The sequence below is a fragment of the Sitophilus oryzae genome, unplaced genomic scaffold (assembly GCF_002938485.1).
Source record: "Sitophilus oryzae breed Bouriz unplaced genomic scaffold, Soryzae_2.0 scaffold_1494_pilon_pilon, whole genome shotgun sequence".
Lineage (NCBI taxonomy): Eukaryota > Metazoa > Arthropoda > Insecta > Coleoptera > Curculionidae > Sitophilus > Sitophilus oryzae.
This window is the reverse complement of record NW_022146163.1, coordinates 2,892,261-2,920,009: the sequence shown is the minus strand read 5'-3', so window position 1 is coordinate 2,920,009 and position 27,749 is coordinate 2,892,261. Positions and strand designations below refer to the sequence as shown.

Sequence of the window (27,749 nt, the reverse complement as noted above, 5' to 3'; positions counted from 1 at the left end):
TTAAAGCCACAGTTTAAAGCTAAAATGGACCCTTTAGTCATTGGCTAAAATAGTGCCAACATATTCACCAGGGACGTGCATACGGGTTATCACTGGAATATTTTTCTGAAAAAACGTGTACGCCACTGACTGCACAGTTTTAGAGTTACAGGATGTTAAAACTTTTTAAAGCTAGGTTTTTTGTAACTATCTTAAATACCATTATTTTTTTATTTGAAATTGCTGTAGGTTGGACTAATAGAAGGCTAATAGTAATAATCGAGGTAATAATATATAATAAATTAGGTAAAATATATAATTTATTAATTTAATTTTATTAACTGTGATTAATAAAACTGCGTTGATCTCACCAAGGAGGCCGAATTCGACAAAATATCCAGAGATAACTTTTAATTGGCATTAAACGGCCTACACAATTTTGATATCAAAAGAAAAAAGTCAGTGGCGCACATGTTTTAATAAGACTTTAACACCCTGTAGCTACTAAACAAAGCAGAATCGGACCTATGATGAGGAATCTCCCCATCAGAGATGGCACATGTTTTTTGGAATACTCTGTATAACCAATGTAAGAACGGGTGGCGGTCTCTGAGAATTTTTTTCAATACAATAATTTAATAACCGTGGCACATAGTGCTTAATATATGTTGTTGGTTATGGAACTTAGGACATTTTACAAATAAAAAGCTGGATTTATAAACTCGGAAGTTGGCGTTCAGTTGAGGTTCAGTTGCAGTTGGATGTTCGCGGCAGTTGAGGTTCAATATTTTTGCATTTATAAACTGTCAGTTTCGGTTGTAGGTTAGGTTTGGAATTGTGAAAATTTCGAACGTTTTTCTTTCGATTTAAAAATACTTCTGGTATTTGTCAAAGTGCAAACACAGTAATCCACGATTACGCAAAATATAAACATCACATTAACAGAAATAATGAAACAATAATAAGGGTTATTTTCCAATGCATCGGCGTACTGTGCTTCACGTGATCGACAGGCGCCTATTCATTGGCTGTCGCCGAACGTCGCCAGCGGTCGCCAACTGCCCGCAACTGCCGACATAAACATTGACCATCTTTGAACTCCGCTGGACGTAAAACGAACTGCCAACTTTTCGACCAACTGACTTTATAAATGCGCGCGTTCATTTCATAGCGTTGAACATTTTGAACGGCAACTGAACCTCAACTCCCGAGTTTATAAATCCAGCTTCATGAAAAAGCGATTTTTTGACATTTAGAACATTATTTACTTCAGTCTTCAGTTTCCAAAATTTAAGCAAAAATCATTTTTTTTTTTTAATTTTCAAAGTAACTCGGTTATTTTGGACTTATTTGAAAAACGGTAAAGAGAAAATATGTTTCTCTTGTCAATATCTACCGGCCCTGAAAATATTTGCACTTATTTAAGACTCACCTTGTATAATATACATCATTTGACCTCGCCTTATATTGTATATCTATACAGAGTAATCGTTTTATTCAAAGATACAGGATGACCCATTTTATGAGTAACAGTGCTATTAACAGCGGAAACAAAAACTTTTTAGGATGGAAAGTTCATACTGTCAAAATAAGGCCCCTTTTGGGCCTATATGTCGATATCATTTAGGTTGATATTATTTTTTCCTGAAATAAGGTTTTCTGTCTCAAAACGCGACTTCAGTCACGAAATGCAAAGATCGACAAAAATAACAGGCTTATTGTACTAGGCGCGTGTATACGTGCGACGAAACGTAAGCCTGTACATATGCTATAAAAATTTAAAGAGAAGAAACGAGAGAGAGAGAGAGAGATAAGAGTCTAAACAACATTTAACTAGTAATAATTTTATTGTACAATTAACTATACCAAATTATAAAAATGATTTTCTTATAATAGTTTTAATGCACATTACAAAAATAAAATATTGTTAGGTATACAGTGTTCACAAAAAAATGACTATTTCTTTAGGTAAAATTACAAATTAAAGAAAGAAATACATAGAATTTCTTCAATTAACAAACACTATACACAATCGCATTCTTGGCAGCAAAATAATTTTTATATTCAGTCAAAACAAAAGAGGACTATAATAGGCAATGCATATACAATTTCATAGAAATAATTAGAAAAAAGCACCAAATCAAAATAATCACTAAAGAAACCTACCGTACCTAATCGGGCAATAGTTCTTGCATATTAACAAGATTACCTATATTATGTATATATTAAGAAACGGTTCATTATCCGTTATTATATATTTTTCATCTTAAAAAATTTAGTATATAATACATGTATAAAAAGTCTCTACGCATATTCGGTCTTAAAAAATAAAAGGAAAATACACTTATCGACAAAAATTAAATCAATGTCTAAGGGCACGCAGACTTTCAAAAAAAATCTAAATTTCAATTTCAACAATATTTATAGCACGATCAGGTATAAATAAGAAGCATACGAATTTTGATTATAAAAGTTGAAGCTTATAAACTAGAATTAATTAGTTTTTCATGAAAATCGTGAAAAAATTAGCGCAACAAAGGTGCGTCAAACGAATAATGTTCTAGTACATTTTATATAGAAAAATTATCATAAATCACTGAATTGATACAATCCATAACACCATCAACTACAGGGGTCCTAATACAAATATACTTTATTATTTCTTACGATTTATTGATTTATTTGAAAGGATTTTTTTATATTTTAATTCTTTGAAGCTGTATTGAATATGTTTGATACCTAAATAATTAGGAAGCTAATAAAGATATTTAAATAAAAATCTAAACAATTAGTTAGTAATATCCTTGTTTATATATTAACTAGTTATTCAGCGTGAGTTAGTTCTGGGTGTTCACTGATAGATGGCTACGAGAATTGTACCGCCAGTATTTCAAAAATTTTATCTTTTCTAATTAAGTGAGACAATTGCAAGAACGGTAAACTAATAAGAATTAGTAACCTAATAAGTTTACCGTTCTTGCGATTGTTAAATTTTTGAAAGACCCGCGATGCAATTATTCTCGTAGCCATCTATCGGTGAACTCCCAGAACTAACTCATATGAAACAAGGGTAATATGTATATTTACTTAAAAACCTAAAAAAAATTGCAACTATTTTTGGGGTTTATTCTAAAAAATTTCGACAGAAAAACCAACATTTTTCGATTTGGAAAAGAAATATTTTGTATGGAATTTTTTGGCATTATTACTATTGAACGGCGAGAAAATTTGTTTTTGAAAAATAATTTCCAAAGATAGATAAAATAATGAAAATATTTTGAAATATTAATGAAAATAATTATTGCTAATAATTAGGGTTTCCATAAAGTCTTTTGAAAATTCCGGACATGTGAACTCAGAAATCCGGATAAATGAACTCTGAACTCCAGACAAAATCCGGACGTCACAAAAAAGAACTATACGTTTATTGATGAACTTTTATAGGACGCAAATAATAGCCCCCGAATCAACAAAATATAAACCCAAAAAACATACATTTTCCAGGAGTGCACAAAAAGCGAAAAATTTGAATCCCAAAAACTGCGAAAAATTTAAATGTCCAATTTAAAATAATGCGACTTTATACATTTTATTCTTCCGAAGATCATATTTTATTTATACTAAGCAGAACGTCAATATCTGAAAGGTATATTTCTGTGTTTTCTATATTTTTTTTCAACAAGAATTGTATATTTTTTACTTACTAAATATGAATGTTACTTTGTTTTGTCTATTTTAATAAAGTTCTTTTCTCATTTCATTTTTGATATTATGTACCTGCATTTTTATTAAGTATTTCTTTAGAAAAAAGGTTCTCCCTTCTTTTCTTGAAGCAAATTAAATTTAAATAAACATGTTAAAAGATTGTGAGTTTTTTGTCCCCAACCCCTCGTTAGAGGTTTTACTTTGATATGTACTCACACTGTGTTGGAGAACGTTTAGTTTAGTTTATTTCTTTAGATTAAATTTCTCATTCTGATAGTGAATCCCGAGAACCCGGGATTATAGGTTCTTATCCCGGAATTTCAAAACGGGATCCCGATCCAGAAAATTGGAAACCCTAGTTTACACTGCGGTTTTAAAAAAGGTTTTTTTTCATTGAACTTTTTGTTCTTTTGTTTTGTAGTAATACCTCGTTTTCATTAATATTTTAGAAATTTATTTTCATTATTAGCTACATTTTGAAACTTTTTTCAAAAAGCAAATTCACTTACCAGACATATTAAACGACACCAAAAATCAGTTAGAAAAAAGTGTTTAGAAGTTAGAAATCCACCAAAGAAATATATGACTACAACTAGTGAAATAAAAAAATTGTTGAAATTCTTTGGAATCGCCCTCAAAAAAAAATTGGAATTAGTAGACAAAATTAGTAATATTGTATCAACTGTTTTGACAATCGATTTTTATTTTTGCTTAATTATTATTATAATATAATACACATTCAACACAGTTTCAAAAAACAAAGAATTTTTTTATATTAAATCAATGATCGGATTATTATATTTTTGAAGGAATATTTTTATGAATCTTAATAGCCCGCCATACACCAAAATATAAGTTGACCGATTTGATATAGCACCAGCCAAATCCGCGGATAAAAACTTTGTATTAGTGTGACGGACCAAACCTGTGGCGAACCAAGCCTGTTACGAGCCCAATCCGCAGGCTTGATCTGTCAGATTAGATTGGTCTAAAAAACGATCGAAGGATAAAGTCCGCGGACTTCCTTTCTAAGTGAAAATACATCAGTTTTTATTCTGATAAACGTTTATCTACAGTCACTGGCACGAAAAACGGGCACCTTAAAATTTTGATGTAAGTATTTTAAAATATTATATATTGTGTTTTAGTGGGCCGATTTTGATGATCTTTTAAGCAATTTGTTGCTAAATTATTTGATTTTTAGGACCTCTTTCTAAATTAAAAATGAAACTTCCCATCTGTTAATTATACGAGTGAACACAAAATGTTGTTATTTTGGTGAAATTTTAGAACACCCTGTGGGATATGTTAAAAACGCAAGGAATTTGAAAATCATTTTATCATCTAGGTACATCTTTTCTCTATAGTTTATTTTTTGGTTCATCTCAATAGCTTTATTTTTATTGGAGATATTCGCTTTTGAAGAAGACACTAACATTTTTTCGTAATTTTTACATTAAAATCATGCCTTTGCTTTTTCTTAATATATTATATATACTTCAGAATAAAGAATTTGAATATCGACCGTACTGTTTTAAAGGATTGTTTGGATTATTTTCAGGTTAGCGGTCAGTGACTAAAAAACTTATTTGTTTATGTCTCAATATTTCGTAAATCTTTATTTACTTCGTCAGGAGATATACTACAAAGTCAAAAATAATGTCATAAGAAAGGACCAATCAAAATACACAAAAATTATACTTACAAAACTAAAATTAGTCGTATCTTTCAATATAAACATTCACCAATAATCTACTTTCAGTTACAAAATTGACGAGCAAAGCAAACGTACACTACATGGTGTTTAAGTTACAATGAAACTGACAAAAAAATTTTATTTTTAGATTAGAAAGAAAGATGTGTGATTCCTTCTTTTTGTTTTGTCCAAATGTATAACTATGTTGTCTTACTGTTTGTTAGTTTTATCTAATTTGTTTATAAATTTTTTTTGTCAGTTTCATTGTAACTTAAACGTCTGCTTTGTTTGTCAAATTTTGTAACTGAAAGTAGATTATTGGTGTAATGAATGTTTATATTGAAAGATACGACTGGCTTTTAGTTTTTTAAGTATAATTTTTGTGTATTTTGATTGATCCTTTCTGATGACATTATTTTTGACTTTGTAGTATATCTCCTGATGAAGTAAATAAAGATTTACGAAATTTTGAGCCATAAACAAATAAGTTTTTGAGTCACTGACCGCTAACCTGAAAATATTCCAAACAATCCGTTTCCATTATATATACTTTCTTAATAATCGATAAATTATTAGGAAAGTACGTACCTAGATGATAAAATGATTTTTAAATTCCTTGATACCTTAACATATTCCACAGGGTATTTCAAACTTTCACCAAAATATCAATATTTTATTTTCCCTCGTATAATTGACGGATAAGAACTTTCATTTTTAATTTAGAAAGGGATACTAAAAAGTCTAATAATTTAGCTACATGCTACTTAAAAAATCATTAAAATCGGCCCACTGGAACAAAATATATTAAACTTTAAAATACATCAAAATTTTAAGGTGCCAGGTATTAAAATTTTAATACCAGAGTTTTGAGATGTGACGAGCCAAGTCCGTCGACTAAATCCGCCGATCAAATCCGCTGGTGTATGGGGGGCTAGTTCAGATTTTTATGAATTTTATGACAACTGGGACCCCTGTAACTCTTAAATTTGCCCTAAAAAGCTGCCAAACAGTATTATAACGTAAAGAGAACCATCTAAGAGAAAAGAACTATCAACATATTCTTTACATTACCCATCTAGCGTAACTTTTCGAATATAACTAGAGTGTTTAATTTGTGTTGTTGTTTTTTTACATTAATGGACATTTTAAAAATATATAAGAGAGTAATACGCTATGAAAATCATGTAATATATACCAGGCAGCACTAATATTTACACATTCTAACTTTTTTACGACGCGTTCTTTCCTTGTACTTTCCGGTACAACGTACCGTTACAATAGTTTTCTATAAGGAGCACGTTAAAATATTGCGAATAGGTTAACAAAAGCGTTCATTTTTAACGTCAGCTGGCCGTGTTACTAGTCCGTCTTTTACCCTGTTCTTTAACACTGTCCACTTCCGTCTTTTTGCCCTTCGTTAACGCTAACATAGTCACTAGTTTTTTCGGGGAATCACCCACGATCCAGCCGTGCTGAATGGGCCTGTCCTCTTCGTCTTCGTACTCTTTTCGTAAGGGTTTAATCTCGATAAGGGACTGGGACTCGTCCTCGCTTGAACTGGACCAATGGTATAACGGATTGGCTGCAGCCCTTTTTCGTCTGTTGACCGTGGAAGAGGGGATGTTTGGATCTTGAGGGTTTTTCGTTTGAATTTTAGGTTTCTTGCTGGTAGTAGCTATCTTTTTCTTTTGGGTTAGTTTGTTGGGTTTGACTGGTTTTATTAGAGGAGGTTCAAGGAACAGGTTCTCCTTTGAAAGGTCGGGTTCGGGTACGTTTGGTGTCGGTATTTCTTCTTCCAAATCGTCCGTTTTAGGTTCAGGTTTTTTCTTCGTTTCCTCTTTGGCGGCTGGTGGAATCTTCTGAGTCTCGAGCAAGGCTTCAAAGGCTTCCTCGTCGGAACTCCAATACTCTACTAAAATGTTCTGTTTGCCGCTGGTGCACTTTCTTTGACTTTTCCTGCTGGCCACGCCGATACACTCTTTCAATTCCAACTCTAGGTTGATACCGGAATCGTCGTTGTTCTTTCTGTTAGTTCTTTTCCGTATCGTTTTATTTAAATTGAATTCGTCGTCGGACGATTCCGAATTACCCCGCATCCGCTTGCGGTTTTTCGGCTTGGTACATTTTTTCTTCTGATCACTATTTTTGTCTGTTTTCACTTTCGGACCTAAATGCTTGCTTACCGACTTTTGCGATTTAGCAGCGGGAGTCGGGTGATGATCGGTTACGTCCTTACCCAACAACTGATCAAAGAGCATGTTCATTTCTTCTTCAGTCATTTTAGGTTTCTTGGGTAACTCGTCAAATGCCGGAGGCGGCATCGGAGGTGGGATAGGACTGCTAACGTTTTGACAGCTACGGACGTAATTTTCAACCAACTCCAGATTGTCCATTTCGGGAATTTCGGGAATATTTCTCAGTTCTTCGTCGATTTCGTCCATCTTGGATTTGGCGGCGTTTTTGAATATCTTGCCCATTATCATATATTTCTTCTTGGTTATGTTTTCTGGAGTAGTCACTTCGGGCTTTTTGAATGAGATGGCGGAAACAGAAGATATCGTTGATATAGATCGGGCATCTGCACCGTTGGAGTCCGTGTAATCTAGGCTCTCATTATCACTATTTTCTAAGCCACCAGTTGTTTCTTTGATATTAGACTCGTTCTTATTAATGATATCGTCAGAAGTGGGTTTTACAAATATATCAGTATTACACTGAGTCTCTTCAAAATTATACACGTCTCTTTTAGTATCCATAATGGTTGGAGTTTTAGGAGAATTCTTCTTCTTATTTACTTTGAATAACAAATTACTACCGACCTGAGACTTCTTCACTGGTTTAGACTTTCTGGTAGGTCTTGGCTTAGATGGAGTAACAGGAGTATCATTAGAAGGTTCTGAAATGTCTTGCGCAGTTTTAGTTTCATACTTTTTGTTCAAGGGACTGTGATTAAGAAGCTCCAAATTCAATTCTTCCGTCGGAATCGACACCTTCAAACCCTCAAACACTTTTCTGGCTCCTTTAGTTATTATCTTCTTACTTGCTGTGGAACAGTCACTATCGTCCTTTTTTTCATCTCCGGAATAATTCGGCGTTGAAGATGTAATTTCAATCCTAGAAAAACAAATTATGGATTAAAATGATAAAAATTTAATGTGATTTAAAATTTATCAACTCTTGTGACGAACAGGTCCCCACGAATTAGAGCTTTTTTTAATTTATAAAACGGACCCCATACTCTATGGAGTAATTTAAAAGAAAAAAATTAAGAGTTTTATTTACGATTTTGTGAACATACAGTAACAATTTTAATGCTTTTTTTCTATAGGCGTATATAAGATTTCAAAACCAAATATTGTACTGAAGTTTTTCTGTTTACTAAATTTTGTGTTGCATTAATAAAAAAAATTGGCGCCGGGAGGCACGTATAGCCGCCCATACTAAAATATGTTAATAAAAAGTTGGTAGGAAAGGACTTTTTTCAATTTTTTTTATCTCAAAAACTGCGACTTTGACTGATTTTGATGTTATTACAAATTTTGTTGCAAATATTATTCCTAATCTTAAATTGAAAACCGCGTTTCGCTAACTACTGTAATTTTGGAGTTACGATTTTTTAAAATTTTTAACCTCCTCCCATACCCCCTTACCAACCCCCCACCACCACCAAAAACTAATAGCCAGATTCTCAAGTGCCACAGTACTTTTGTGCCAAATTTGGTTAAAATCACACCATGAAACAGACATCATGAAAATATTTTGACAGATACCATGAAAATATTTTGTATTTAGGACATTTATGACCCAAATAACTCATTTTGAGTGAAATTAAAAAAAACTTTTTTTTGCCGATCTGAATAGCCTACCATACCTATTGGTATGGTCGGCAAATAATACTACTTTATTACCTAGTGTTTAAAAATTTATTTTAAATAATTACTAGCTTTAAACGCCAATAACTTGGAACACCCTGTATATTTTACGAGGATCAGATGCAGGATTTAATTGTCTTTCAAATTGTTTTATACCATTTTTTACATATCTCTTCAAGTTTTGGTAGAAAATGCATTTTCTTATAAATTAGACCTTATTTATCTATATACCCATGGAATATTGACATTTTAGATTATTTTTAAAAATGTAACAAATTTACTTTAAGTACAGATACTAATATTGTCAATATAGTTCGCTTGTTTCATTAAAAAAATTTAAAAAAAACTGTTTAAATATTTGTTAATGAGGACCAGTTAATATGATCCCAGTATTCAAACTACATTGATTGACGGTTTGCGTTGATTAATAATCGCTCAAAATACTAAAAAAATCAAATTTTGTATGTATATTAGACAGTATGGTAAAAAATAACACCTTATAAATTGTAACTACCTTATAATGAGATCTAAATTATAAGAAAGTGCATTTTCTATAAAAACTTGAGCAGATAGGTAAAAATGGTATAATACAATTTTATAGACAATTAAATTGTGCATCTGATTCTCGAAAAATATACAGGGTGTTCCATTTAAATTAAACTAATTACTGCCGTTTAAAGTTTAAAGCTAATGATTATTTAATATAAATTTTTAGACACTCTGTATAAGGTACTATAATTTTTATCATAGCAACACAAAATTTAGTAAATAGAAAAACTTCAATACAATATTTGGTATATATACATGTAGAGGGCGTTCCATTTAAAAAAATCCATTTTTTGGGGCACTCTGCCAAATGTTCAATTTTTGATAATCTTGCAAAAAAAGAGTGTTAAATATGTGAAGACCTATTCGTTAAAAGAACTAAACCTTACCTTCGTTGGATACTTGGACTTGAGCCGAATTGATTTTTAAGACCTTTGGTCAACATTTCTCCAAACGAAATCCCGGAATGCGAATCATTGTCTTCTTTACTTATAACTTCTTCGAAAGAGAAACTTCTATTTTCGGTTGGTGGTTTCTCAGAGTTCAAGTGCCAGTTCGATGATATTGTATTAGAATTAGAGGCGTCGTCGTCGTACGTATCTCCTAACGGAGTTGGAGTTCTCGAATTATCGGAGTACTCGTGTGCTTCTTCCGATCTCTGAACTAATTCCACTTCGTGTCTCCATTTGCACTCGCTAGACTCTACAGGATGGCCTAAAGGTTTCTTTGAGTTTTTGGAAAAATTCGAATTCGATACTTCGGAACCACTTTTCAACAAACTGCAACATTCTAAAAACAATTCCTCGTCTCTGTTTAGTGTTTTTCGTTTTTCCCGAGCTATAGTCGAATCCTCGGAAATTTCTTCATAGTGATTCGGTTTCACAAAGCCTGTCTGGGGATTGTTGCAATCTGGCATGAGTTCGGTGTTGTCGTGAAATGATCTGTTCGAAACATAAGAGTTTGCTTCAGAAACGTCAGAACCGTTCGAGCAAGATGAGATATCGATAAAATTATTTTCGTGCTCAGGTTGGATACTTGCATTAACATTTTCTAAATTACTTCCTATTATATTTTCCAAAAGATTAATCTGCTTTTCTAGGATTGATGTTTTAGATATTTCCGGCTGAAGATACGGATCTGGTATTGAACTGCTCATGGCAGAGAGCTGACTGTCGGCATCAAAACTTTTTCTTTCAGCCAAACTCTTATATTGGCGACCATCAATTTTATTTTGAATAGCCATATCCGAATAACTATGTTTTCCAGCGTTGTAAGTTTCTAAGACAGGCTTGTTTAAAACATCACTGATTATATCAACCAAATTTAAAGACCGGTTATTGGTAGATGTTGCGTCTCTTTGAACGACTTGTGGCGCGGATGTTTCTGATTGTTGCAAAATGTCTGTTATACTGATTTCTTCTCTTACTTGTAGGGGTGCGCTAGATACTGTTTCCGAAGGATCCTCTACATCAGCTTCAACATTTTCCGCACTGGCTCTCTTTTCAGCTTCCTTAGCTTCCAATTCGGAAAGTTTCGAAATATGAGTAAGAGTGGTTTTGTGTTTTAACAAGTTCTCTATGCGTATGAATGATTTGTTGCATATTTCACAATAAGCGGGTTTTTCTTTGTTATTGTCTTTTGATTTATCTTCTTTTGGTTTTTTGTTGTCAATTGACGGGGAACTTAGATTAGCGCTAATATCCTCACTGTCAACGACAAAATCTCGCTTACTAGCCTGAAATCTTTTCTTGGATTTACTGAACAATTCGCGTATTTCTTCTGTGTTCTCCGGACTGTCTTCTGTGAATTCGTATATTTTATCAATATCAGTGACGTTAGCTTTATCTTCAAACGAGTATGATTCTGGAACACTGCCGAAATCGGATGGGATATTGCTTCGAGTGTCGTCATTTGCGATCAGTTTATCGAATTTGTCTAGATTAGAAGTCTTCCCTTTGCATGATGCATCTATTTTATCAAAAACAGAGCATGTAGTCTGTTCGTTGCTATGTTTTTTAGATTTCTCCACGTCTTGTACCGAGACATCCTTTTTAGAACTGGACTTGTCAGCGGACTTGTCCTTTCGGACTTGACTTCTCCGCTTCTCTAAAGCGTCAATAAGTGGGTCGATCAAATCGTTTTCGTTGTAGGACGCAACCTTCCGACTACCTCGACGGCTCCTCCTTAATTCTTGGAACTCGTTTGTTTCTTCTAAATCTGATTTTTCGAGATTTTCATTTAATTGATTTAAATTATTCTCCTCCTCGACGTTCTTGTCCATTGCCATGAAAGTAGACAACGAACAATTTTCTATACTAGACACCATAGCATCTGTAGTGGTAGATTCCTTTTCTTCAGCGGAATAATTTAGTATGTTTTGATCAGAAAGTGAATTATTTACTTCAGTTTGCCCGGATGAAATATCCATAACGCTATCCTCAGTAATTTTGTTAGTAACGTCTTCATCCCCTAAAATGCTAGTATCCATATCTTCCACAAGTTGATCTAATAAATTAGTTATTGCAGTGTTGAATTTAGATTCGCCAGATTCCGCCAACTTCGCGTTTATATTTTCCAGTGCTTTAGTTTTAGCCGATCTATTAGAGCGTTTCCTAGTGACGGTGGTTGTGTCAACGCTGTCAATATTATCTAAAGGTTCTTCAATATCTACATAAAATGAAGATTTCGATTTAGTTTTGCTCTTATTTTTGTATTTAGTTTTAACTTCGACTGTCTTTATAGTGGGTTCTTCATTGAACTCATAGATATCTTCACTTTCTAAGGATTTGTCGATTTCATCCAGCACTGGAGCAATGTCCATTTCAGAACTAGTGATAATGTCTGTTAGTGGTACCTCCGAGAAATCGTTGGCTTCTTCTTCACTATTTTTGTTAGGATTGATGACTTTTAAGGCACCATCAAACATTTTAAAAACGTTCTTTAGGGATACGACCGACTTGGATTTCTTTGATTTTTGCTTTTTTGATTTAGTTTTCGTCACAGTCGGCTGTTTACTTTCATCTTCATTACTGAATATATTGATAGAATCAACAGCTACTTCATTAAGAGTTTCGGTTTTGTGATTATCTGAAATTACTTGATCAGAATCGGACTTTTCTATATTTACAGTGGTGTCAACTTCTGGTTCAATAGGTTCACAATTGTTTTTCGATGATACTACCGCTTCATTTTTGAGTTGTTTATGTTTCTTGGCCTTTTGCTTCTTTTTAATAGTCCTAGTCGTTTCAGTACTAGATTTAATCATTTTGGATTCAAGGATGTCGTCTTCGGGCTCATTTAAAACTGTGTTGAATGTATCAAATATTTCACCATTGATATTTATGTCCGCTGGAGGAATATTTCCCAGATCGATGTCATTTTTGTCTTTTTCAGTAGAGTCACGAACTGTAGTTCCTTGATCTTTTGGCAGTTCAGCTTCAATTCTATTTGTCTGATTTGTTAAAGATTTCTTATTTCTGGACGATCGTCTATTCTCGAATCCACTGTCAACATCCAAAATGTTTGATATATCTATATCCATATTGTTTCTAGGTTTCTTAGATTTTCTCGATTCTGGGGTCTTAGTAGGTGAAATTGATGCGCTGTTATTTAGATCGGCTTGTTCATCTTCATATAATTTAAAAAGCTCTTTACTTATGCTGTCATCCGATTCTTCCTGTGCCATAACACTCCTCGGTCTTTTAAGGTTCTTTGAAACAGTAACCTTATCTATTACATCTTCTTCTTTAGCCAATTCTGGTATATTTTTCTCCTCTACCTCATTAGTTTGATCGTTTATTAGATCCTTTTCACCAAGTTCCGTTGTTATTTCTTTAACAAAGCTCGAAGTTTCTTGACTGGTAGTAATTTGCTTAAATTCTCCAGATTGAACATTATTGGAATCGCTTTTATTTAAAAGTTCTAAAGTTTCAATTGATTCTACATCTTTCTGAACTGTTGGAGGGTCTTGAGGTTCTGTAGAATTTGTTTCTATAGATGTTTTCTCCAAGTTTTCTTCATTGTAATTAATATTTCTTCTCGAACGACGGTTTTGCCTCGTTTTAGAATCAATATCTAATTCCAAATTATATTTTCCTTTATTTCGTTTTGAAATTTTATTTTCTCTCTCTAGATCAGTTATAGATTCTGTAGAATTTATATATTCAACTTGATTTGTACTGTCATCCAATCTCTGATCATTTGTTTCGTTCAGAGTCTTTTCGTTTTCATTTTGTACCAAAGACTTTTTAGTCCTTTTTATTTTAGAAATTTTCAATTTTGGTATAGTGTTTACACCATTTTCAATTAAATTTTCTGCAGATATATTTTGACTTATTACTACCTCTTCGGGATGTTCATTCTCTATTGTTTCTTCGACGCATTCAACCATATGTTCCACTACAGTATTTTCTATTTCTTCAGATACCGGATTAGTATGAAGAGTTTCGAAAGTAAGTTCTTCAGGGTTCTTAGCTATTGAACTGACTTTTTCTTGATCAGTGTTATTAATTTTCTTATTGGTATTCTTTTGGCGTCGTTTGGACTGTTTCTTACCAACTTTTTGAGTTAAAGATAATTTACTTTTATTTTGATCAAGATATGTATTTTTAATATCTTGTTCATCTGTTTTGGTTGCTTCGTTATCATCGCTTGTGAAAAAATCTTCAAAATCAAACACTTTCAAAGGATTTATGAAGTCTTCTTCTTTTTGTACAACTGGTGAGGAAATTATTTTGTCAGCAGTGTTTGCTGGATGTTCAGAAGCCAGAGAATTATCGTCAGATTTTTCAAAATTATCAGTCTCTTTGGAATGATCTGAAATATCAGTCTCCAGTAATTCAGCCGCCGTACCCAGTGCTTGTTTGACTAGATTCTCCTCATTGTAGTTCACAAGTTTACGCGATCTTCGAGACTTTGTACCGACAGATTCTAGATTCAAAATTGACTCTTCAATTTCACTGATATTCTTATATTTGACAATTTCTGTTGTTTTCTGTTCTGTAAATTCAATAGACCTTTTCGTCTTTTTATTATTTGCTATTTGGTCATTAGCAACTGCTACTTTGGCTGGAGAATCGTTACAAATAAGAGGACTAACTTCATGTGCGGTTACTTCATCTTTTTTACTATTTTCATTATCTGTTACAACTTCCTTATTAACAATTCTGCTTGATCTTCTACGCCCCTGGACTTCATTGGGCGGTAAAAAGTCCGAATTTAAATCAGTAGAAGAAATGTTGAGATTCTGACAGTCGATATCTTCAGTATCAACGTTGTTTATGTTTAGTTTTGTGTCAACACTAGAGACATTTAAATCGCTGAACGAATCTAACAACTTTTGTTCCTTCTTTTTTCTTTGGAGTCTAGGTGATTTTTTATCAGTGCTATTAAAACTGTTATCAGATATAATATTTGTTTCCTTATTTTTAGAATTTTGTATATCTTCGGATAATATTAGCCTGTCTGCATCAGAAAATTCAATACCTTGCAATGATTCTACCGCTTTTTTTATTCTGGAAGATGCTTTAGAAGTCCGCCTTACTGTTTTGTTCTTTTTGTTTTTCTTGGGTTTTTCTTCATACGATTTTTCAATAAACCCTGAATCTTCGGTAACTATACTGTTAAAAATATTTTCTTCTGTCAAATTTTCAATATCGCATTCGTTTGTAACAACAGACTGGTCTAAGGGTTCCTCTGAAGGGTTTTCAAAAAAGATATCTGATTTTATTTTCTCGGCATCACTGACTTTTATGGCCTGTTCCAAATCTTCTGTAGGTATACTGTTAGTTTGTGTATCTGCTATGCTATCTGTGTCATTTGTTGGAATGTCAAATAAATTTGTTTCTTTAAGGCCTATAAGATCATTGTGATCATAAATATTTTCTTTAACTTCCAGGGCTATCTGTGCTGCAATAATATCATTATTTGACATGTCAACATAGGCTTCTTTGCAAAGGCTTAGCAATTTTGTTATCTGACAATCATCAAGAGGTGAATTGGCAGATTGTGACTTGATTTCTTCCATCATTTCTTTAATATCACTCACAACGTCTATTGCATTAGTTTCTTTAATATTTGTCTCTTTCTGTAAATTATCAGTTAGATTCATTACCCCTTCTTCATTAGTTAATATATGAAAATCTGTTTCACTTTCTTTATCTCCTGTCATTTTATCTAGTGTTGGTATATTCAAGGTGTTTAGACTAGTATTAATTTCAGGAATTAACTTTAACTTTGAATCGACAACCTTGTTGGTACATATTTGTACGTCATTTCTCTCAATAATACTAGCGTTTATGGGAATATCTTCGAGTTCCATATCCATTTCTTCAACAGTATCATTTAGTTCTATAGAACTGTTTGGAGAAGGATCTTCAGAATTACTATGGGACAACAGTAGAGAATTATTTAGAGAAGTTTTTAAACAATTGTTTAAATCTGCATCTATATTGTCGGGCATCTTTTTAATGTTTTCTGTGGGTGAAATGACTAACATGTCAGAATCTAAAACGTCATCACAAACTGAATCATCTACTATACTAGACGGAAGAATTCTTTTAGTTTTCTTATTTATTACCAAAGAAAAATCTTTAAACAATTCATTATTAATTTTGTCGATCTTTTTAGAGCTTTTAGATTTTCGTCTTGTTCTTTGATTGGTGACGGAAGGTTTTGTTGGTTCCTTGATATCTGTTTCATTATCTGCAATTAGCGAATCTTGTTTAGGGACATAACTATCTTGAGAAGGCATTTCGGTTATATCTAATTGGGATTCGCCACTTTTAACATCATTTTGGGTATCAGTTATTATTGAATCTTGGATAATAACATCGTTAACCTGAACAGAACTTTCAGATATTTGATCATCAGTTTCTTTTACTCTGCGTCGCCTTGTTCTTGGACTATTTACCAATTTTTTTGTTGATTTATTAGTATCGGTTTTATTATCTATATCAGTACCCTCCATACTAATATTATTAGCTTCAGTAGATATTTTCTCTAAATTTAAATCAGACTCAAGATCTTTTATAAGATTTTCGCTATCCAGCTTAGTGGTATCATTAACTTCAGAAGAAATTTCAATTGCATTTAATTGGGTGTTCTTTCCTTTTCTGCGTCTAGTTCTCGGGCTGTTAATGGAAGATTTAGTTGGTTTATCAGTTTTGCTTTCTTTCTGAATCAAATCATTTACTGTAACATCGCTAATCTGGATATCCTTCTCCAATATATTTAATTCTAAATCATCTTTTCCCATATTTTCAATATTTACATTTACAGCATCTTGCTTAGTGGCATCAAGACTTTCAGTAGAAATTTCAGGTGTATTTAACTGGGATGCGCAACCTTTGACTCTTCTGCGTCTTGTAATTGGGCTCTTAATCAAAACTTCCTTTGGTTTATTGGCATCATTTTCCTTATTTACATGTATTGAATCTTCCTTATTGACATCATTAATATCGGTGGTCTTTTCAAGCATATTTAATTGCAAGTCCTGATCTTTAACATAATTTTCGTTACATGAAAGTATAACATCTTGTTTGAAGTCGTCAAAAACTTGATTAGAAATTTCGGATGCCTCTAGCTCAGACTGATGGACTTTTTCTTTTCTGCGTCTTCTTTTTTGGTTATTTGGCACATTTTCAACTGATTTCTTGACATCATATTCTTGAGTAGGAATTTCAGATATATTTAATTGTGATTCATCACATTCCACAGCATTTTCGTTATTTACCAAATCTTTCTTGCTTGTATCACTAATCAGAGCTGGATTTGCAGATTCGTCTGATTCAGATACATTTGGTTTTTCTCTTTGTCTCCTGGATCTTCGGCTGGTAACTGATTTCTTGACATCATATTCTTGAGTAGGAATTTCAGATATATTTAATTGTGATTCATCACATTCCACAGCATTTTCGTTATTTACCAAATCTTTCTTGCTTGTATCACTAATCAGAGCTGGATTTGCAGATTCGTCTGATTCAGATACATTTGGTTTTTCTCTTTGTCTCCTGGATCTTCGGCTGGTAGTGAGGATTTTAGCTGGTTCACTATTTACATTTAATAAATCTTGTGTTATTACATCGTTAACGTCAGAAGTTACTTCGGATTTGTCAAGTTTTACATTGCATTCATCTTCTTTAGCGATACTATTAATTTCATTGTAATTTTCAGATGTATTTAGCTCAGTTTCGTTGTTTTTTTCTTTTTTGCGTTTAGATCTTCGTCCAGAAACTAGAGCTTTAGATGGTTTACTAACATCCATTTCATTACTTACAAGTATCGAATCTTGTACAGTAGCATCTGTAATTTGATATGTAGACACTTCTGGTTTATTTAAATTAGTTTCATTTACATTATTTTCGGTATTTACAATTTCCGACTCTAGCTTAGAGACATCAGTAACTTGAGAAACAATATTTATCTCAGATTTCTTTCTTCTTCCCCTTCGTTTCTTTACAAGTTTAGTTGATTCATTTAAATTAATTTCAGGATCCTCATGTAATTTATTTTGCTCCAAAACATCGCTCTTTTGAGCGGGTATTTCAGATATAACTGATTGTGGTTCACTGTCGCTTTTCGATGTTTGGTTGTCGGTAGATAGTTTTGGTAGCTCGTTTTCATTCAATAATTCATTATCTACAAACTTTAAATCTTGCTCTGTGCCACTGACTTGATTAGGTAATTTAGATGTCTCTAACTTGAAGTTATTATATTCTTCTATTTCACGAGTTAAGTAAGTTCTTTCTTTGTCAAGGAAAATTCTAGTTGATTCTTTCGCATCGTTATCTGATGGCATATGATCGGATTCTAACTGAGTGACGTCGTTAACTCCGATGGACAGGGATTCATCTTCATCTATAACTTTATTGTTATTTGCAAGTTTGATGTCTTGTTTACCACCATCTTCATTGTTATCTTGAAGAGGAACTTCTGATATGTCTAATATGGCACAGTCCTTTTCTCGTTCTAGTTCCGTATTTTGGCTATTAAAAACAGCTTCATTTGATTCTTTTATATCGGCATTAGTCATGCATAATTCATTGGTATCTCGCTTAATTTCATCACTAACTTCAGATGGTATTAGAGATATATCTAACAGGGACTGGCTATCTTTTTTAATTTCCTGTTCTTCTGTTGTGTTATTAATGGTAAGTTTAGTGACCTCCTCGTTGTCTTTCTTTTCTTCATGTGTCCCATCTTGGTCAGTAACAGCACTAACTTCATTAGGCATTTCAACTAGATCTAATTGAAAAACACCAACTTCATCTTCTTTGTTCCCTCTATTAATTAAATCTTTAGATGGTTTCTTTGCATTATCGTTGTTATCTTGTGTTACAACTTGCTGAACGACATCAATAGCTTCAGTAGATATTTCAAGTATATTTAATTCGGGATCTTGGTCTTTCAGATTGACTTTAGAACCTTCGGGATGTATTAATTCTTCTTCAATCGGTTTTGAGGAAGTTTCTGAACAATCTTGGTGTACTGACTCTAAGTTGTTTAAGGCTTCTGATTCCATATTACAAATGCTATTACTGGTATTTTTAAGGGTTTCTATTTCAAAAAAATCATTATTGTAAAGGTTCTCTGACAAATTAACTAGATTATCGTTCTCGGTAACGGATTTTCTGTCATCTACTAATTCTGATGGTTCTTCAATCAAATTTGGTACCAGCGAACTGCCAATTTGCGGTAAATCTGGGTTATCCAAAATTAACTTATTAGAGGTATGTTTACTCTTAAGAACTTCTTGTAATTTTCTGGTCTCTGAAAGAGACTTTGCTTTGGATTTGGCAGGAGGCTTTTTAACTACAGATTTTGCTTTCCTACGTTTCTTCCTCGGTGTTTTAACTATGTCTGTGCTGTTCTCTACAAGTACGGGTTCCTTTTGTATATTGACATTTTCATTTTGATTCAGGGTTTGATCGTTTTCCTTTAAGCTGTCGGTGGTTAAATGTGCAACTATATCTTCGGTTTCGTTTTTAGACAATGATTTACCTAGTGTTTCGGGAGTACATGTTTCCAAACTCACTTCAAAATTCTCCTTGGTAGCCTTATTTTTGTTTAGATTTTTCTTTGCTATAACCGCTAATGGCAACTCGTCTTCAGATTCGTATTGCGGTGCTGTAGATGCAGTGTCAATACTTTTATTTTCCAAAATATGAGGCGTTTCGTTTTCCACGCCTAATACTGTGTCAATAGTTAAATTAATTTTATCGGTACCTGGATTTGGTAGAATATTTGTAGCACTACCTTCCTTTGATGGTGCTGGAGTCTGTAAAACTAGATCTATGTTTGTTTCTAGAACGGGAAGTTTGGCTTTATCAATTATATCATTCTTTTCGCCCTTCACCTTCTTTTTATTACTAGGAGGCCTACCTCTTTTTCTTACCACCACAATTGCATCAGTCACATTAGTTGTTTTAACATCTGAAATAGTACTATTCGATTCTTCGTTTAGTTTTATATTATTTGTTATATTTTTTTCAATATTCTCAGTTGCATTTAGAGTTTGTGTTTTATCCTCTTTGGGTTCGTCAGAACTTACTGGGCTTTGTTCATTATTAGAAGTAATATTTTTTATTTCTGATACTGTCTTTGTAATAGTTATATCTAGCTCTGGGTGTTGAACGATGTTAGATGAAATAAAGGCAGGTTTTTCAATGTTTGGACACGGTCTACTTAGATTTATAGCATTTTTATGGGCTTCTTCAAGACTTTTCTGATTTGCTAGAATAGCATTCCTTTGTTGCATTTTTAATTCATTCTCTTTAATCTTTGCTATTAAAGGCAATTCTTGCAAAGTACTCGATGGGGCTATTATAAGTTTATCTTTTCCGAAAATAATATCTTTAATTAAATTATCGTCTGAATTTTTCCTCCTTCTTGGTTTTTTAGAAGACGTATTTTTAACTTCATGGCTTACGTTTTTCTCTTCATACCAAGTACTACTGGAATTAACCACGAAATCAATAGTATCATCGACGTGGGTTCGACCTGTGTAGAAAGTTTTCTTATTCAACTTTTTAATTGGGCTAGAGGGGTTCTGGATAGCTTTAATTAAGTCTACAGACCACGTAGGTGCTGCTAACTTCTCTGTTAGTACCTCTTTACATTTATGTTCGATAACTCCCTCAATAACTCGGTTTATAGTATTTTCTATGGCGTCAAACTTAATATCATTGTGAGATGCGCTTAGTAAATTTGGACTACTGTAGGATTTTTTACTGAGATCTAATGCAGCCTCTTCCTCGACCACTGGGGATTTTGATGCCTTAAACGATGGAATTTTAAGTATACATTCGTTTTTTTGTTGCTTTAAAGGTGGAAAACCGCTTTCGACTGGAGATCTAAACTCGTTTCGTACTTCGGAACTAGTGACTGAGGACGTACTAAACAGGCTTTCTAAAGATGAGGACACTTTTTCTTCTTTTTGCTGTAGTTTGCTGGTGAGCATGGCAATACAATCATTCAATCCCCTATTAGGTTTCTTTATTTTTCCTTTTAAATTAGGCGAAACCATCGGAACACATTTTGGTTTTAATGTCGTATCTACGAGCACCGGTAAAATACTTTCGCTTTTCGATGTAGGGATAACAGGATGTTTTGTTTCTTCTAAAGAAACATCAGTGGTAACGGAAATAATGGGATTCTCTCTAACTATACTAACTTCAACATTCGTTTTTGTTTTTTGATCAAAATCCAGCTGACCTTTGGCCTGCAAACTCTTTTCCTCGCTGTTGTTTAAGTTGAAAATCGTTTCAGGTATGGGAGGATTTTCCTTTGAATCTGACAGGGTGGGAACAATAGGGACATGATCTTTCTTGCCTGACATGTTTTCTCTGACTTCGGCGGGAGACACAACTGTTTCCGGCTGCATAATATCCAACAGTGTGCTCTTCTCCTCTAAAAAAGGTTGCTCTTGGCTTCCCTTCGGTAGGTTCTTCTTCGTCGGTTGTATCTGCGTTTTCTCAGATTTGGATTTCTTTACTTTGTCGATGATATCTTGTACTCGACGCTGTAATTTTCGCTTTTTCGGTACAGCCTGTTCTGTTTTAGTATCTTCACTATCAGGATTACTACTAGCTTCAGATGGTTTTGTAGTTTTCGCTTTTACTCTAGTAGGTTTTTTTGCAGTTGTGTTTTTTGGGTCGGAAGCATCAGTTAAATGAGCTTGGTTTACTTGAATATTGTCATCTTCTCGCGAATTTCTTTTCCGCAAACTCAAAGCTCTGACGAAACCTTTTAGGCCTCCCTTTTTGTTAGTCTTAAAGTGCTGCGTATAACCGGAATTGCTATTATCTTCCAAATCATCAAGTGCTTGGTTTTTCTTTTTGTTTCTTGTAGCATTTTCGGTGGTATTGGAAGAATCTCCCGAAACAGCACTTTTGGAGTTCTCCGATGATTTTTTTCTGATTGGAAAAAAATTCTTGATATTCAGTCGGCTGGTTATTAGTTTTCTACCTAATGTCCTCTTTTTATTTGTCTCGGGACTTGATTCCTCAGAATCTTTCTTGGGTGATTTTCGTTTTTGCGACACTGACGATGCATCAGACTTTACAGAACTCGTGTCATCGTCTTCTTGTTCTCTAAGCCTCTGTATAGTCGACCTGCGACTATGTATGGCCTTCATTTTTCTCTTGACCATTATCGAAGAGTTAAAGTCCAAAATTCTGGACGATAATACTTTGTTTATACTGCGTAGAGACTTGCTATGCGATTTGTTATTAGAAACTTTTGAATTATTTGGCACTGTGGACTGTTTGTTGCATATCGTTTTACCACAAGCGATTTTTCTTGTTTGGGTGGTTTGGTTTTGGGATTTCGAATTAGTTCTCGATTTAAAAACGACGTCGCGTAGGGAGATCAGACTTCTTCTGGAACGTTTCGCTGGAAGATTCGCCAACATTCTTTGAATCGTGTCAGCTAAAATATAAATCAATTGAAACAATCTGCGGATGGATGTAAAAAGTGGTTAAGATTAACTTACCATCACTAGGTCTTTGACGCGGTCCTTCCAAAGGTTTCTTATTAATCTTCTTTTCAGATGGTTCAGTCTTTTGTTTGTTTGAAACCCGCCGCACCAAACCTATAAAATGGTGAAATAATATGATAATGCAGTTATCTAAAAACAATTTTTTATACAGTTACGTTTGCCAAAAACTGAGGCTCTTGGATAAGATTTTTTTATATTAAAATATTGCAAAAACTTTATATGCGATCGATTCAGTATGCCTGATAACAAAAAACATACTAAAGCATTGTGATGTGGGACAAGACATGTCATGGATTGGTCATGGAGATGTTTTGTGCATGTCATATAGTAACAGCAACTGTCATCTCCGCAAATTAATAAACTAAAAAAACGTCGAATTTCCAACTAAATCACGATCCACATCCGGGAGATCATATTTGTATAGAGCCGGTTCTACACGATGGGTCCAACGTTGGTTCCACGCTGGAACCGACGCGACGTTGGACGCATCGATTGGCATAGGTCTCGACAATATTAAGCCGGCTACAGACGGCATGGCAAGCCATGGCCAGCGTTTCAGCAAACGTTTGTAGAAGCGTTGGTCTTTGCTTGATATTCGCGCACCGACGACCGTACACACTACATGTTTTATCTTTGCCAGTCTTTTCGAGGCAAGTGAAGGCGAACGTTGTACAAAGGTACAAATAACATAAGAAATGGAGTTCGACTCCGATGATGAAGTAATACCAGCGTCTGCTTTAAAAAAAACAATAGTTGACAACAAGAAATATTATTAAATGTACTGCAGTACTTATTACCGTGCACGACAAACTTCCTCAAGGGATACCATAAACTATTCAAACGAATTAGAATTTTATTGTCATTTAAACTCAAGCTCTCTTGGACTAACATATTATGTCGTGTGTACGGCGATCAAGCCCACTGGCGAGTTTCAACAAGTCCCTTTGATGTGTGTCGAAAATACCGCTTCATAGGCGAACCCTGGCCAGCGCCAACCTTGCCTTTGCTTTGCCATATGTTTTGCATACACACGATGCGCCAACGTTGAAACGAGCGGACATTGGCCAAGGCTTGCCATGCCGTCTGTAGCCGCCTTTACAGTTGACAAGTGTGTCTCGTACACGATGTGGAAAATGTGCATGTGTCCAACGTTGGAAGGTGTTTGCCACATCGTGTAAGACCGGCTTAAGTAGAGTTTTCAATTTTCAGGATCATGGTCCCGTTTTGAAATCAATAGATTTGAACCTATAATCCCGGGATTGACTATCCGACTGAAAAATTTAATCTAAAGAAATACTTAATAAAAATGCAGCTACATACTTATATCAAAAAGAAAATGAGAAAAGGGCAACATAAATAAACAAAATAAACAAAACAAAGTCACCTCGAAAAATATTAATATTTAATAATTAATTACTAAGTTCTTAGAGATTTTCGGGATCCCGGGATTTAATATCGGGATTTATTATCGGGAACATACACCGGGATCCCAATCCCGGTGTATGTTTATCCCCGAAATCCGTCTGTAGCCAGGGTTTCTAAACTGGAGTTTGGAAACCCTAATAAGTAGGTAGCTACTTACTACTACTTACAGTACTTTTTATTTACCGATAATAATAGTATTTTATTTTCTCATACACCCGGCTCTGAGACTACGCCTCAGGGTGCATCCACACTATCTTAGAAACGGCGTATCAGCGTAACGACCTTGAATAGGTTTCCAGTAATTCTAGTGGCTGAAATTTTTGACAGATGAATTGATACATGATAAAATTTCTGACGATGAATTTTTCAACCAATAGAATTGCTGGAAATCGATTCAAGGTCGTTACGCCGATACGCCGTTTCTAGGATAGTGTGAATGCACCCTCAGATAAACGATCTACATTTTATTTATTTATTGGAGAATGTCTACCTGAATTGCAATAAAAGTAATAATGATCACACCGAACAGTAGAAAAATATATTGACTTGTCTTATCTATATTTTTATTACTCGTTCTTTATGGAGCACCGAATAAGGGTTTATATACGGGGGATTTCCCTACAACTTTTTTATTTTTTCACATAAATAAACGAGATTTGGTACAAGAGTGTATGACATAAATTAGGGCTGATTGACGTATTCAACTGTTTTCGGTTACTTCCTGTTTCACTGGAAATAACTATAACTTTTGATTTTTAAACGGAACCCTCGGTATTTATTCTATAGAAAATGACACTCCAAATAAAATGACATATCATATGTCAACTTTTGACATTCTGGCTTTACAAAATTCGTATTTTAAATTGTCTAGAGTGTCATGGTTGTGTTAAAAACACTAATTTTTAATCAAGGAGCTTTGGAAAAATAGAATTGATCCTCTAATGTTTTTCGTGTCTTGTCCTGCCCAGTTAAAAGATGCACAAATCGTATTTTTAATCATAACTCAATTTTTTCAAATGGAACGAGTGTGGCTAATTAGTATACCGGGTGCGTCTCAAAAGTGGCTCACCCCTATAACTTTTTTATTTTTTCAGATAAAAAAACTAGATTTGGTATGTTAGTATATGACATAAATTAGGATTGATTGACGTTTTCAATTGTTTTCGGTCACTTCCTGTTTCACCGGAAATTACTACAAATTTTGATTTTTAAATGGCACCTCGGTATTTTTTTACTTTGTTCGACAGAAAATAACATTCTGAATAGAATGACATATCACATGACAACTTTTGACATTTTCGCTTAAAACAAAATTGTATTTTAAATTTCAATCTAGAGTGCCATGGCAGTGTTAAAAACACTAATTTTTAATCAAGGAGCCTTGGAAAAATAGATTTGATAGTCTAATGTTTTAGTGCCTTGTCCTGGTCGGTTAAAAGATGCCCAAATCGTATTTTTAATCATATCTCAAGTTTTTCAAATGGAACGAGGGTGGCTCATTAGCATATTTGGAAAAAGCATTTTTTACGAATAATTTGACACCACACACTTGGTATTTCGAGTCAACTTCTCGTTATGAATCGCGTGTTGCTATTTCAAATAAACCACATGCGAAAATGTCAAAAGTTGACATATGATATGTCATTCTATTCCCAGTGTCATTTTCTATCGAATAAAGTAACAAAATACCGAGAGTGTCATTTAAAAATCAAGAGTTGTTGTCGTTTCCGGCAAAATCGGAAGTGATCTTTTTTGTATCTCAAAAAAAAAAAAAATATATATAGGGGTGAGTCACTTTTCGAAAAAAAACGGCCGCAAAGACGGCTGGGGAATAATGACAATCGATGATAATTTTGGCAAGGTCAATTACTAATAATTGACATAAAACCTGTCAAAAATTGACACCGAGATTGAAACCAAATTCAAAAAAATCAAAAATGGATGGAACGTTTCCAGATACACAAATCTATTTTTTTTTAATTTAAAAATATACCATTTAAAAATCAGTTTTACTGAATATAAAAATAAATTACAACCTTGACAGTAACTGACAGTACAGATGAGCAAAACTGCGATTCTCCAATCGCAATTGAAACTGCGATTGCGATTTTTAAATCGCTGCGACTATAATCTGCGATTGCGATTTTAATATTTACATACTAGGTTTTCTATTCAGAGTGTCATTTTCTATCGAATAAAGTAAAAAAAAATACCGAGGGTGCCATTTAAAAATCAAAAGTTGTAATAATTTTCTGTGAAACAGGAAGTGATCGAAACGAATTGAGTCAATCAATCCTAATTTATGTCATATGCTTACGTACCAAATCTTGTTTCTTTATTAGAAAAAATAAAAAAGTTATAAATGCAAACCACTCTTGAGAAACACCCGGTATATTATGATTGGCATTAGAAAATAATACCTTCTCTATAAATAAATAAAATCAGAGAAAAAATTCAATCGCAGTTTCAATGGATCACAAAATTACATTCGCAACAAAATGGCAACTCCTAAAAATTGAAACTCGCAGATAGAAGATTATCATGGTTCTAGTTTATGAAATCACAGTCCCAACAAAATCGTTGCTTAAATTGAAACTCGCAAGTAGAAGAAATCGCGAATCGCAGCAAAATCGCAGCTATAGTAATATTGGTTGTTATAAATTGAAAGTCGCAAATAGAAAATATCACAGTCACAGTTTTCTATGAGAGCCAATCGCTGATTGAATCCCAGTTTGCCTTTTGTTAGCGACGGTAAGCGTCATTAAAAACTAAAGAAGCGTACGGGCCAAGTATTGAAGTCTAGGGCTTGATCTCGCTAAAATTATTATCGACTGTCATTTCCTAGCCGTCTTTGACGTCGATTTTTTTTCGATCGTATTTCGGTACTATTGTCGTATCTTACAAAAAAAAACGGAAGGATGAAAATGGAAAAGAATTGGAAACGTGTATAATTGTAATATTTTAAATGGTTTTCTTCTTGAAACGGCCCATGTTTTATATCCAGAGGGGTGGCGTTTTCAGCAGGATAATGCAAGATACCATACGTGTGCCTATACTCAAACTTGGATGCAAGAACACCATTTGGCAACAATTCCATGAACAGCAGCTTAACCAGACCTTAGTCCCATTGAAAACATATGGGGACTAATGAAGACTGAAGTGGAACGAGCAGCTCCACGAAATAAACAAGATTTGATTCGCTCAGTTTTACAGGCCTGGACTACCGCCACTGAACATTATGGTGTGGACCTAGTTTCGGGTGTACCTGGACGTTTAGTTAAATGTTTGGAGTTAAATGGAGATAGAAGTAAATAAAATTAATTTTTTATAATTTTTTTTAACTCAAGTCCTAAAAATATATATCGATAATTGTAATTTTGCTTTCTTTTTTCAGGATACTTTCTAGACGGACTATACATATTCAGCATTCTACATTTCCTAGCCGTCTTTGACGTCGAATTTTTTTCGATCGTATGGTACTATTGGCGTATCCCGCAAAAAAACATGGAAACGTAACTAAAAGAAACTC

General features: G+C 33.7%; 1 protein-coding gene across 2 annotated transcripts in view; it reads right to left on the bottom strand.

The window, feature by feature from the left end:
* Positions 1-6,122: 6,122 nt before the first annotated feature.
* The window catches only part of LOC115877501 (extracellular matrix-binding protein ebh), a 43,799-nt gene continuing 22,172 nt past the window's right edge, over positions 6,123-27,749 (bottom strand). The window contains exons 3-6 of one of the 2 annotated variants that reach the window (XM_030893700.1): positions 22,790-22,888; positions 17,814-22,725; positions 10,188-17,621; positions 6,123-8,494 (exon numbers count right to left, since the gene is read on the bottom strand). In XM_030893700.1, coding sequence (XP_030749560.1) covers positions 6,724-8,494; positions 10,188-17,621; positions 17,814-22,725; positions 22,790-22,888 — 14,216 coding nt within the window. In that variant the 3' untranslated portion in view covers positions 6,123-6,723. Of the gene's footprint in view, positions 8,495-10,187; positions 22,726-22,789; positions 22,889-27,749 lie in introns of both variants that reach the window. The other variant, XM_030893699.1, reaches the window with a different exon arrangement.